The following is a 14,046-nucleotide window of genomic DNA, read 5'->3' as shown; positions in this document are numbered from 1 at the left end:
GAATCTTTCCATCTTGTTACCTGCAAATGCCGGTTGAAAAATGTAAGACGCGAACCAATTATATTTCGAAGTTAAGGTCGAACATAAAAGAGGAGCAGCACATTGAACGAACAAAAGTGAAAACAAACGTTCACTTTTGTATAGATATATACGTACGACGTTGAAAACAAATGCATTCGGTCACAATATTGATGAGAAGAACAAAAAGATATTTTTAAAAAATTTTCATTTCATTTTGGTACTCGAAATCACGCCGCACGTCCATTATCCCGACATACACAATCACTTAACATTAAACAAACATTTCTAAAAAGAAAACGGGACAATCGGAGGAGAAAAAAACAAAAACAAATGCAAATCATTGAAATTTGAAAACTAGCTCACATAGATCATCACATGGTTCCGCTCCCTGGTGGATCCGGCCCATAAACAACCCTGTATCCACCTCATTCTTTTGACAATCACACAATCCATTATCTTTTCAGTATTCAAAAGGGGGCGAGATCAATAACCCAAATGCAGCAAAGATATTTTTAAAATGTGTGTAACACATGACGTATATCACCACCAAAACGTTATTCGTGCTGTTACCTTTTGAAACACAAAAGAGAAACAACAGGAAAAACGATGGTTTACATTCAAAGGTATATACCATGGTTCTTTTTTTTCTGAGCTAATTGGACCTATAGTGATTTAGTCAATTAAAAATCGAAAATTATGATAAATGCAAATGGTCTAATTTCGTCTCGGCACGATAATCAGTAAAACACATTTTTTTTTTCACCTTTAAATCGACGTATGAATAAATCACCTGCTGGCGGCGAAAATGTGAAAAACTGAGACATTTTTTACTCGTACATGAGCGATAAGACAAACATCATTTTTTTTTCAAAATAATAATAATTAATTAAACACGATTTAGGAGAGATCGATGATGGTATCTCCCCATATTAAATGCCAGAAGGTTTTCTTTTTCTTTTCATTCACGTAAATGCGGGGACATAGGGAGGGGTCTAAAACGATATAATAAATATCGACTATGATATCACACACCTATCAATAGAAAAACAGGGAATTTTATAGCGGCAGAAAAAGGAAGTATCAAATGTGGTGGCCGATTTGTTTGTAACCGATTGTTTTGTTGAATTTCATGGGTCTGTGACTGATATCAAATTTAACCCGTATTTTATACAGACAGAAAAATCCCAATAAAAAGGGACGACCCCAAAATACCTTTGAAAAGAAAGGCAACATAGAAGTTTGAGAAGAGACTCGTGCCGTGATAATTATTTATAACTATGAATATATATCTACAATATGTAGTAGGCCTAAGCATATTTTATAAAATAATAAAAAATCCTCTGTTTGCCCCTTTTTTTTGTAAATTTTTTTTTTTTAAGATATAAAAATGCACCCGGTAAAGATGGGCATGTCGTTAAGAATAAAAAGATGAGCCCTCTTCCCACCCTGAAAGAGAAATTAGGAAAACAGTAGAGCCAGGCACGAAACCTCACGATCTCGAATAGAAAATATTTACAACTAGTACCACCCAAAAAAATGTAACGATCCAACTTGTTCATCTTTATGAACGTTTGAAAGGAAAAAAATTTTAAGAATCACAATTCGACAAAAATAATCAGGCGAGTGATCTGAAAATTTCTGGTTTTTTCCCGAAAAAAATAATTGCTTCCATTTTTTTGCCCCCCCCCCCCTCTGGTGTGTACACAGTACAAATTGGACATCGTACGATAATGAAAAATAAAAAATTCCCCGCTGTTTGTGAACGTGCGGCTAGCTGCACGTTCACAAAGATCGAAAAATTAAAAAAAAACATCTAAATATATGTTGTGTAAGAGTATATAGGCCCTGTTTTTTTGTTTTTTTATTTAGTTTGAGCATATACGCCGATCATTTGTCCACCAATTCGGTCCCTGATTATATCGAACTGGGAAGATTGAAACCAGATAGGGAGGAGGAGCTTATTTTATCTGATATATAGTACGTTTAACATATGAGGCAGGTCCCATTGGAAGGTTGACCATTGAACGTTAAAAAAATGGACGCGCATACAACACACACCCGCAAAAATCTTTTGCAGAAAATGTGACGCTTGCGTTCCATCCCGTTGCAATCAGCAATTTCCAATAAACTGTACGTAAAAAGGCCGGGCAGTTTAAAAAAAACCAACTAAACACTAATTACTTTGATGATGGAGGCGACGAGCTAGAGCTTGGCCGGTGGGCAAACCGAATGACTGAGGTAGAGCGCAATCCATCCGAAAGCGGATGAGCCGATTGGCTGTCAGAGGCTGCCACGTCCGTTAACATCAGCGACGGTGAAGACGAAGCGGATGACGGAGGCGAATCGGATGATTCGCTATTACATCCGCCGTCGCCCGCCGATCCGCTACCTTCACCTCCGCGGAATCGCGAGCTCTTGCGTGGTGGTCCGTGAGTCGTAGCTGATCCGTCTAACGGCCGGAGGGCTGGCGGAACAGCGGCCAACGAATCGGCAGCCGAAGAATGACCTGTCACTGAAGGATGACGTTCCAGGGTTCGAAGCGAAGTCGGTGAAGCTGCCAACAGAGGTCCAGCTGCCGTAACGGGAATGAGAGGAGGCATCGGACGTAGATATGTCATTGGAGAATAATCCACCGATCCGGTCGGATGGTTATTACTGACAGTTGACTGATTTTTGAACGGTTGCTGCTGTTGTAAATGATGCGCTAGACGTTTCGAATCCACTTGAACAGCCAATCCGCCGGATCTCGTGGCGTTCAACAGTTGAGGATAAGCGAAATGACTTCGATCCTGTTGATGACTGCTGGACATTGGCTGTTGCTGTACTTGCTGCTGAGAATCTTCGTATTCGCGAGACTGCGCTAGGTGATGGCCGATGGTGGCAGCACGTGACAGAGCCAAATTATTCAACACGTTCCACGAAAGGCCGGCCGGATGTTGTTGAATGGGGAAATGACGTTGAGCCTCCATTAGCAACAGATTGTTATTATTCGTGTTGTTACTAGCGGAAGGGCCGCTCATTGCGTCCATATCGGACGGACTGCTGCCGTTACTCTCGGCAGACGAAGGCGATAACGATGGCTGCTGGTGATTCGATATCCGCTCAGTTGCATTTTCTCCAAGACGGGCTCCCAATCGGCTGTTTCTGTTAGTCTGATTGTTATCAATAAAAACGCCAGTGCTGTGACGGCCTTGTAAACGCCTGCCCAGATGGTGGTGATCATTCGCCGTTGCCATTCCACCGGGGCGGACGTGTTGCTGACTGATGGAATTGCTCATCGGCACGGCAACGGGAACAGACGAAGTGGAAGGAATGGGAGATTGTCGCGTCGGGGAAACTCCGTGCATTTTGATATGAGCCTCCAGCGTTTTCTTCGAACTGTACGTCTCAGAGCAAATGGTGCACTTATACAATCGCTCGCCAAGATGAGCCATTTGATGCAATTTCAATACGTGATTGTATGCAAATGTTTTGCCGCATACGTCGCAAGCATAAGGCCGTTCACCTGTTGATTACAAATCAATCATTAATTTAAAAATAAATTTAGGTGGACAGACCGACGTTACCTGTATGGGTTCGTGAATGGACTTTGAGCTGTTTTGAACAGGTAAATCCTTTGCTACAAACAGTACAGACGTACGGTTTTTCACCTGCACAACAATTGCAAGTTAATTATTTTAATTTACTCAAAAATGGATTTTCATTCTATATACACACACCTGTATGGGAACGCATGTGAATCACGAGCTGTCCTGATTGGATAAACGTCTTTCCGCAATCAGTGCACTGATGGGGACGCTCCCCCGTGTGGATCCTCATGTGCCTGTGCAATTTACCGCTGTGTTCGAATCCACGGCCGCAGTGAGGACACCTGTACGGCTTCTCCTTCGTGTGGATCCTTCGATGGACGCTTAAATTCTCCTTGACCGAAAAAGACTTGCCACACACTTCACAAACAAACGGCCGTTCACCTACACCCCCCCAAAAAATTATAAATGAATTTCCAACTTTTCAACAGCAAAAAATTATGATTAATGAAGTCATTATCATTCACCTGTATGCGTTCGATAGTGACGGGTCAGTCGGGCCGGAACGGCGAACGTTTTCCCACACATGTCGCATCGATGAGCTTCTTCTCCACCTGTTATCGCTGCTGCTGGAGCCGGAGGCGCAACCACACCGGTAGTAGCAGGTGTTGCAACGCTGACTGCTGACGCTTGTTGCGTCCCTGTTCCATCTACCACTGCGGTGGTACCCATCAACCGATGATTTGGACGCTGCTGTTGTTGATGATCCGTACGCTCGCCGTCATCGAGGCCGAACAAGAGAGTCCGATTGTTGCAGCCACTGCTAATGGAACCCGATGCTTGCGCAACAGAAGATGACTGATCTTCATAATCTAAGACGGCCGGTGCAGAGTCGTTCCTGTTGCGGTGGCCTGTGGCCCCTCCGCTAGTAGGGCTACTTCTGCTGATACTCTGACTGTTACAGGTGAGATCCAAAGGGTCGACTTTCATGGCTTCCATCGCGGACGCGTCTGTATCGCTGACTGATGATGACGACGAGCAAGAAGATGACGATGAAGAAGACAAGGGCAACATGTCATTGCCCACCGTAGAGACGACGGCAGTGAAAGACGAATTAGATGAGGCAAGACGTTCTAAAGCGGACGACGAGGGATTGTTATCTGGCCGGCCAAGTTGTTGTTGTTGTTGTTGGTAATCGGTTGGCTGCTGGACGTAGCCCCAACGTTGAGACTGCTGGCTGGCCATCAACTGGGCGATTCAAACGGACCCAGCTGGGCAACTACAGCAACGACTCGGACCACTGGTGTCGGAGATTGATGGCCTCATTCAAGTTAGACATGCAAATCCTGTTGGAGAAAAGAAAGAAAATCCAGGTTTGTTAATTAACCAAACATTATTCGTATACACATTGCTGGCAGCCAAAATAAGATACAGCGTGACATTCCTGCACCTTGGTCGCATTAAAAGACTAGTTTATCTCTCTATATTGCGTACATATCGACCCCAAAGAAACGGACAGCTAAGTCTCTCTGCAACAGGTGTTTGGATATATATAGAAAGGACATAAACAATCAAGTCTACATAAAAGATGCATCGTTCAGAAAGATAGACATCACAGAATCGGGAATAGAGCCTCCCAATCAATAACGTGTCTAGAACGCAAGATCCAGAAGAGATACTTGTTATAGTTTAGAACACCAAAAGGAAAAGGAGAATGATTTTTTCCATGACAAATTAAAAGGTGCCAAGAAGCTGATGGATATCATCAATTGGACGCAATAGATCGTGCATATTAACCGCGTATATATAGAGGTTGCAGTTGTTTACCACAATTCCATGGGATCAGTGTATAAATCTATAAGCCACATACGACAGGCACGAGCCAGTTGGATCCAGAAGGTGATTCGGCCAGGAGACAAGAGATTTTACCACCATACGCATACGGGCGTAACTTTCATTAAAACGTTAAGTTATACTATGGGAAGAAAATGATATAACTATTACGGTGGGTTAAATGTACATAATGCCGTTGAATGTGCGTGCGCTTAATTGGCGAATGACGCACATGGAAGAGGAAAAAAAAACTACACACACATCTGGTGGATTTGTGATCAATTTTAAATTTACTACACTATTGCGTGAATACTGTAAACAGAGACTCTCTCTTTAGTCATATGCAAGGGGGGGAAAAAGACATCGAACTGGAATATTTTTACCGCAAAAGAATGTACTGGGTTGCGGTTAATGACGACCAAAAATAGAATTTTGAAAGAAAAAAACTAAATTAAGACAACAATTCCTACATTATATGCACATTATATAGGGATATGTGTATATATGTATAACCATTATGCCCGCCATGTCACACGCATATATTATTATTAGCCGTTGGTATATTTAGATTGCGGTCGATGACTTTCTGATGATGCTATCACTATACGGTATACATGTATAGTGATTGACATTTTGCAGTATAGCCGCAGGTGAAACAACACAGCGCGTTCGTCCCCCCATATCACACACAACTCGGCATCACGAAGAGGTCACACAGATTACACGGCTGCTGCGACTTCCATTAATTTTAAAATAAATCAGCCAACTTACAGGTGTACACGATGTCAACAGCAAACAGTTACAACTAGAGAACCGCAAATTTTGGACATGACTAAATATGGCATTATCAAAAATAACGCAACCACCTTAGAAAAGAAAATAACGCCCTATTTATTTTTTAATAACATACCCGTACTAGATATAACCCTGGCCTCATTTCAACACGTAGAGTTTCCTGCATACAGCTCGTCATTTAAAATTTCACCTTCTCTAACGGGCCTTTTTCCCCCTCCCTTTTAACTATATAAGAAGATTCATAGTCGCGTCTGTATCGCTTTACAGAGACATAGGTCTATATATGCACGTGACCAAAAGGGGAGAAGGCTTTAAAAAAAGAAGAAAAAAATGCAGCCCAGGGCAGTGAACTCGCTAACCGCCCCCTGTCCAAAGAGAGAGTAGTATGCCACTATACGTAGTGGACTATATAGGTTATTGGCTGTACGGAAATACACATGTGTGTCTGTATTGTGTAGGCCTTCCTGGCAAGGGCTGTACACACAAGGCCTCTAGACATGTTTTTCCAACATTTCTGGCGGTGCTAGACGGAGTTCAACGTGTATATGCTTATTCAAAAGGACGAGGAAAAACAAGTACGGAAGGAGATACATTATTATGAAAAATATAACCTTGGAGAATCTCAAACTTGTGTTCCTACTAAAATTATCAATGCTTCTATAAGTTCGTCCATTGTTGAGACATGGAGCCCTAAGGTGTATCATGTGGAATTCTTGAATTTTTACTAATCTGGGTATGTTTTGGGTGACGTGGAAGGAAATGGAAAAGAAAAAAATATTGTAACTCGATAAACAACAAATTCATGATTTCTTTTATATACGAATGCGTTACGCATGCCACGGTGGTACACATAAAACAAAAAGCTTGTTTGGTATATAAACAAATCGCAGCATTGCAACAGATGATTGTTCCCGAAATGAAAAATTCAAAAAATTCCAGTCACGTTCCAGTTCAACTCAATTTTGATTCTGGCTAGTAATAAATGTACAAAAAAAAACAATGCTTCATTTCATATTTTTTTAACAGATGCACTACGTAAGTGTGAACTCGCAATGACGTAGCAACTGGGGCTTTTATATTTTCAAACAAATTAATTTTCCCCCAAAGTTTTTAAAAAAATCTAACACCTCCATAATTCATCAGACGTTTTGTACCCAGTTCATCTTTCTCACGTGTGCAGGGACACGTCTACCCTTCATAAACAGCAAAAAGGGAATCGAGGCGGATAAGTCCCCTTTATTAGCTGAGGCAGAAAATTCGAATCGAGGGCGCCTCTTCATTATGCATAACCTGTTACTCGAGTTAGTTCATCCCCTTTTCGATGTTAATTTAATACACAGGTATTGCTCAAACAGAGAAGTTTTTGAAAAAATGCATATTTTAGATGGCCCTGATTACACACGACGGGCAAAAACAAAAATCGCTATATGCAGAGAGAAATCAAAAATCCTAAATTTTCAAGAACCGAAGCAATTTTCCTCTTGGTATATCAATAAAAATATTTCGCCTATTGGAAAATGTTTTATTTAAATGCCATCTGCTACCAGCGGGAAAGCCGTTTTTTGTGTGTGGCGAAAACGTATATTTCCTCCCAAATCGCGGAATATTGGCGGATTAGTTAACCGTTTAACGTATCAGAGATGATATAACGATGGGAATGAGAAAGTTGTTGAGGTTTCGTAACAGCAATAACAAATATGAAATACAAAGATTTAAAAAAAACTTACCGCATAAAAGACACAGAGACACAGGTTGTTGCGACACAACAGCACTCAACGGAAGTTTGGGGGTGGTAGAGTGAAAGGTTATCGAGTCAACCGAACCGGTCACGAGTGTTCTGGCTACACGCAGACCGACAGCAGATATGGATTTGTAAATATTACGAATGCGTGCGTCCGTAATGACAAGGCCAACGGAAAAAAATTCGAACAAAAACGAACGGGTAGCTTTCTGTATCCCAGCAACGCGGGACGTTTGATTGATTTAAAAAAAACCTGCACAATTGGTCTTTGTCCGTCTTGAGTTAAGGAACTCTTAAAAAGGGTTTTTTTTTTTTTTTGTCTAAGGGAAAGATTAGCAAAACGCACAAAGACACGAGTGCGATGAACAACCACAACAAAAAAAAACTAGCCGGCGAAAATTGTTCCGCGGGTGCCACTTAAAAATGCGACTATGTCGAGCGACAGCTGAACTACCAGTAAATGAGCCGATAGCTAGTAGGCCTGTAACAAATATGCGCTCCGGTCCCATACACCAGGGAAGGTCCGCTATTGGCAGAGATTGTACCCTGTCACTAGATGGCGTTGACGTGTCTGAACTTGTCGTACGCGGTCAAGATACGGATGAACATTGAGCATTTCAAATCGGCCACTGTTTGTTCATAGATGAACAGAATACGTAGCAAATACGACAATAAATTGTTGTTTTGTTTCAAAGTTAGTTGGAATCAAACGAAGGTATTATTTATGGATTGGGTTTACGTGAGGGTAATGATCAAGGACAACTTTTCTTTTGTGCGCAGTACACAATGTAGCGTACCAATCGTTGGCGATCGTTTTGTCGTTTAATGACGTTAGACAACAAAGAAAAATCCAGTGGAACGGAACCAAACTTCCGACTGCTACCGACCGCTACCCAACTGCTACCTTTTTTATGGTATCACACTGGGAAAATGTTTCGTTGCTTTTTTGCTTTTTTACTACTAAAAATCCCCATTGGCCTTTCTTTTTTCCCCTTATTTTTCTAAAAATGATAATTATCGTTTTTCTTCTTTCCAACATTGTCACACGGTCATTTTGCTCTTGAAGTCGTTCGTCCAGCGGGTGATACGGTATATACTGGATCACCCAGAACGCTGGTGCTGCAAATGGCCGTTGAAATTCTTTCATCGAATTCTCGTAATATATTTGCCCACTTGGATACCTACTTTAAGTATCGCCTATTTTACGACCTATTCTTTCGTTAGTTCTTAAAAATAAAATACAAACAAAGCAAAGCAAAACAACAAGAGTTCATTGATTTTGAAAAACCAATGATGCAAACGAAACACCATGTTGAATTTCGATAAACGCGTCTACCGTATACACATTTTGTCTCTAAAAGTCAGTCAAGCCCACAATGAAAAGTGTTTGGCTTAAAGGAATCTACATATTCAACAGGTGGATGCCATAGCCGGTAGAAGGTAAGTAGGACAGATCAGCACAATATTTTTTTTTTGCCATATCACTCGCTTGTCTAAAGCAATTACAGACAGGTCTCGACAAAGAGGCTAAGAAACCCTAACTTGACAACGGCCTTGATGGAAAAAAAAGGTCAAATCAGGTCACATAAAAAGAGCCGTTTCTTTTTACTTCCCAAACCCCTCACTCATATTATTCGTCAGGTGCTTTAGAGGGAAATAGCTTTCCGTCGTTGACCTTCCCCATACATCTTTCGATGCCCTACATTTTTCTGCGACACCAATCAATTCTAGTGTTTCTCTTTTCTAGTTAGGCATTCAAAGACTTAAGTTGTACAATAAAAAAATATTTGAATTCATCAAAAATGGCTACAATGCGATACCTCTCGGTCCGTCCCATGTCCTTTTTTGTCGTTTGTTCAAAGCGTGAATGGTAATGTTGACTCATCACGATTATTCGAAAAAAGGCCCTGTCTTATGCGTTCCTTTTCTTTAAAAAAAAAAAAAAAAAAGGTTCGGTTTTCAAGATGTCCCCGTTGCTTTAAGAGCAGTCTCCCAAAGAGTCGCTACACAGAGGGAGTCGAAGAAGAAGGCAACATATGGATAATCAACATTAGCCATATACGCACATGTTGTTCAAATAACATGTTAAGAAAAAAAAAATTGGGGGCGGAAACCCAGCATGGTGTCCCTGCCTAATACGAACGTTGAACTTTCCATGCAAGTTACTAAAAAAAGAAACATTAAAAAAAATAAAATAAACACTTGAAAAAGAAAAGAAGAAAAACAAAAAAGCCAAGTCAACATTACACATCAGCGCCCACGCACACGGGCGCCCAATATCGCACTGTCTTGTGTTGTCTCAACGCGGTTGCACGAGAAATGTGTTGTGTGTGGGGAGGTGTGAAGAAGTAACAAAAAAAAATTTAACAAGAAAAAAAAGACTGCAACAGCAGAAGCGACCTACTCCATGAAAAACGGTCGTATTTCGGTCACGGTCTCCACGTGGAGCAGGCGGAGCTAAAAAATAAAGAAGAGAAGGGGAGGGGGCTGTATCAGCGGTGGGTGGCAATGGACCCTCCTCAGTTTTTTTTTTTTTTTTTTAATCTCCCAGAGGCTCCTGAGGTCGTCTTCTTGTACTGGTTGCACTGTTGTCAGTATAGCCCAGTTTGCTATACTCTTAATACAAAAACTGTATACCTCGTTTCCTCTTTGCATTTTGTGTCCTTGAACCAAAGTTAATTGTCATGTTGCGAAGTGATTTCAACCTAACGAATCTCCCAACCCATACCTAATATTTGTTTGTTTTTTTGCACTCCCTTGCGAATTTCAGAATGTCTTTTTAAAATACGAAATTTTCTCCAGTAATTTGGGTTTTGAATTGAGTTAAATTTCTGGGACTGTTGACATATGCCATCTAACGGCCAAAAGAACAACTACGTTGTTGAGATGGTCAGGGTTGTCACGCCCCCTCACGAGAAAAATAGAGCAAAAGGCAAGTATGACGTCAAAGTGAACTCAACTGCTCCATGTTCCCTGCCCTTCAAACCGTATACACGATTTCCTACGTTGTTGGTCGATTGCCCGATCACGTAACTCTACCGGCAGAATCTGGACCTACCCGAAGCAAGTCCACGCCATTCATCAAGCACAGATTGACGTATTTCAGCTCGGCTATGATTCGCGGGCTCTTTTTAACAACTCAAATACTGAACTGATCAAATTCCAAGCCTTCCCATCCCCGGGGGAAGCGATTTACATGAGCAAACAGTTTTTTTTGTTTTCTTTTTTGCAATACCTCAATACGACATCTACCGTGAAACTTAAACAAAACTCAAAAACAAAAATAGCCCTAATTAAATTTAATTGTCAGTGCATCTGCAGACATGACCACATGGGTGATAAACATCAAACCTTCTAACTGGGCACAATAAAAAACAAATAAATAAATCAACTCACCAGTTCGTCGTTGTCGTTCTGCATGTATTTAGGTCTGGATGAGATTTATTTCCTTGGCGACTAATCGCTGAGCCAACCCCCGAATTTTCTTTCTTCCAGACGTCACAACCAACTCCGAAGGTAGTCAAAGGGGAAGCAAAACGATAAGAGGGTGTGTAGGATTTTCTTTGGATCTACAGCATTTGTAATCTAGTCATCCGTCTTAGGACTGATGTTGAGTCGATGTGCCGTCCGGTTGACCATGAAGCAGACGGCAATGGGCTGGGGAATGTGGGAAGATTCTTCGACGACGGCCTGACGACTAATCAAATTGATGATCATCAAATGGAAAACAAGACTGGTTTTTCTTTCTGGCTTACACAGTGGCACTGATGTAATACGCCGAGAGGGGGACGTGATTCAACAAGTTCTAAATAATCTTTCAAAAGGTCGCCATCAGGTTTTGTTTGAACAGAACACACCGCATTAGGCAAGTCTTGTCGGATGTATCCGGCGTCAAGGAAAAGGGTAAACAAAAAAATAGAGTCGGAATAAAAGGCGCCTAGCAACTTTTCGAAAAAAGATAGAAAAAAAAACGGCTCCGATTGCAGAGTGACAACGAACACGCGCTGCTTTGAGCAGCTTCCAACAGAGACTGGGCCTGACCACTAATACGACCGTAACGTATAAGGAAGGAGGAGACACTGTGTGGCTGACTGAAGCCCGTCTTGCCAATGAGTACGGGTCTCTTCAATGTTTGGAATGAAACGAACGTTGTCCTCAAGTGACGAGTTCGTGTTTTTTGAAGAGGTAGGACCTACCCCAGTCCTTGGCTTTGCCCGTAGCCGAGTGGCACTGGCACTGAACACAACGAAACACGTTCATATATCTCTCGTTCGCTTCCTAAACATAAAAAAGCCTGCCGTTTTTGAAGAGTCTGTACAATTCTCGTCCGCTACGCAGCGCCACATGAGATTTCACGACCTAGAAGCACACCTCTGAACTAGAGGCCATTGAAAGAGTGCACTAATGCCACGCAACACAATGGCTTCGTGTTTTTGTGTGCACTGTTCGATTTGCATGTGTCGGAGTGAGATCTGGATCCACCTGATTTTACAAGAGGCATGCAGGGGCTAGTTTTTCAGAAGTCCTTGCCAAGTTCTCCGAAGTTTCTTTTTTTTTCCTTTTTTTTATCAATTTATTTAAATTAGGTGTATCCTTTGTCTAACCCTTTGTGTTTTTGTAAGGAAGGGGACGTTTTCTGTTGACAAAATGTCCAAGGCCACTGTTTTCCCAGATTCCCCCCCCCCCTTTTTTATACAAAAACCCGCGATTTAAAACATTGATGGTTCAAGTCGCTGGAAATTATGCAAATTAGGGCACCAATAATTTACAAAAATCGCCGTTTTCTGAGAAAAATATTAAAAAAGAACAAAAAAAAACGTGTCAATATAATCATCTAGTCAAATTCATCGCATGGGATGTTAAGATGTAGGCTATAGGTGTTGTGTACCTTTTCTAAGGCGCAAGATCACTTAAGATGGTTGGACATAGAAAAATCCACTCAGTGGTTGATAGACCTGATAAGACACACGAGTGGAACTTTGCTGCCGGCCAATTTATGGAAATGCAAACTCCTTCTCTGGTATGTACACTGTATAACATTTCTGCGAACGTGGTTATATATCAAGTGCTTCAGAGAATTTTGTTGTTTTTTATTTGTTTTTATCACGACTCTGTCGATTGACATGTTTATGCTTAACAGGCATATGATAGCGACCATCTTGAATATGCAAACGCAAATATGTAAAAGGCAAATAATTAAAGTAATTCATATTTTCTCTTCACTTCTCTATTTTTATTTCTCTTTTTTTTCTGTTTTGTTTTTAATAATCTGATAAGTGTCACCCTGTTTTTTTTCCTCTTCCGGGAAACGCTGAGTGCAGAGAACATGGAATACTCTGAACTGTCGTCGTCAGGGTCTGCATGCTAACAGGTTAACCCTTAATTTGCGAATAATTTGAATACATTCCTTATTCACCGCGATGGTGTTACAATTAAGCACCAAAAATCGACTTTTTCTTAAGCAATAATTAAGCAAGTTACCATAATGAAAAACAAGTTTTTCGTGTTTAGACTCGAAATTGCCTCTTGCATATGAATGAGAATGAGTGACCCTGAAATGTTCTGACTGTTGAAACAAAAAAATTAAAATACTGTTTCTTTGAATGCAATGGAGCAAAAAAAAACATAAAAGATATGCCATGAAAACAGAAATAAATTTAAAAAACCGGACGATTTTACGTGGAATTATGGATCGTGAGCAGCACACGTTGTTGACGTGACAAAACAAATACAAAGGAAGAGCTGGTGCAATCAACGTGAAAGTTGCTCTCAAAATGTTTCTCTGATAAACTCATTGGTGCGGCAATTTACTTATTAAATCATCGAAAAGAAAAAAAAAAATTGAACCTCGTTTAAGAAGAATAAGTTAATCTAACAAAACTGAATGTGCTGCATAAGATTCTTTACTATACAATAAAGAATTGCATAACTAGTTTGATATGTAATGCCTTTATACATACCTGTTATATCACGGCCCTTTTTTTATTTTTATCCTTCGATGATGGACGCCCGTTTTGTCCATCTATTATATGTTCTGCCCTGGGGCTGTTGTGTCATAGTTCCTTTATTTGTCGTCATATTAGAAATAAATACATCTTGCGGCTAGACACCGTGAATCCAAGCGTTAAC

At 40.9% G+C, this 14,046-nt stretch overlaps 1 protein-coding gene across 3 annotated transcripts; it reads right to left on the bottom strand.

Moving 5' to 3' along the window:
• Window positions 1-43: 43 nt before the first annotated feature.
• LOC116918873 (Krueppel homolog 1) lies at window positions 44-12,168 on the bottom strand. Of its 3 annotated transcripts, XM_045171309.1 has the most exons (6): window positions 11,673-12,168; window positions 11,314-11,614; window positions 4,076-4,894; window positions 3,741-3,992; window positions 3,588-3,671; window positions 44-3,526 (listed from the first exon to the last, which is right to left on the bottom strand). In XM_045171309.1, the coding sequence occupies exons 3-6, from the start codon at window positions 4,791-4,793 to the stop codon at window positions 2,199-2,201; spliced, it is 2,382 nt and encodes a 793-aa protein (XP_045027244.1). In that variant the 5' UTR covers window positions 4,794-4,894; window positions 11,314-11,614; window positions 11,673-12,168; the 3' UTR covers window positions 44-2,198. The 3 variants fall into 3 exon arrangements, with proteins under 3 accessions (XP_045027244.1, XP_032780555.2, XP_045027243.1); XM_032924664.2 differs by having other exon boundaries at window positions 11,314-12,168; XM_045171308.1 differs by lacking the exons at window positions 11,314-11,614; window positions 11,673-12,168 and adding an exon at window positions 7,904-8,515.
• Between the last annotated feature and the right edge of the window lie 1,878 nt (window positions 12,169-14,046).

This window comes from Daphnia magna, linkage group LG3 (genome assembly GCF_020631705.1).
Source record: "Daphnia magna isolate NIES linkage group LG3, ASM2063170v1.1, whole genome shotgun sequence".
Classification (NCBI taxonomy): domain Eukaryota; kingdom Metazoa; phylum Arthropoda; class Branchiopoda; order Diplostraca; family Daphniidae; genus Daphnia; species Daphnia magna.
Note: the sequence above shows the minus strand (reverse complement) of the source record. Positions and strands in the feature narration are given on the sequence as shown.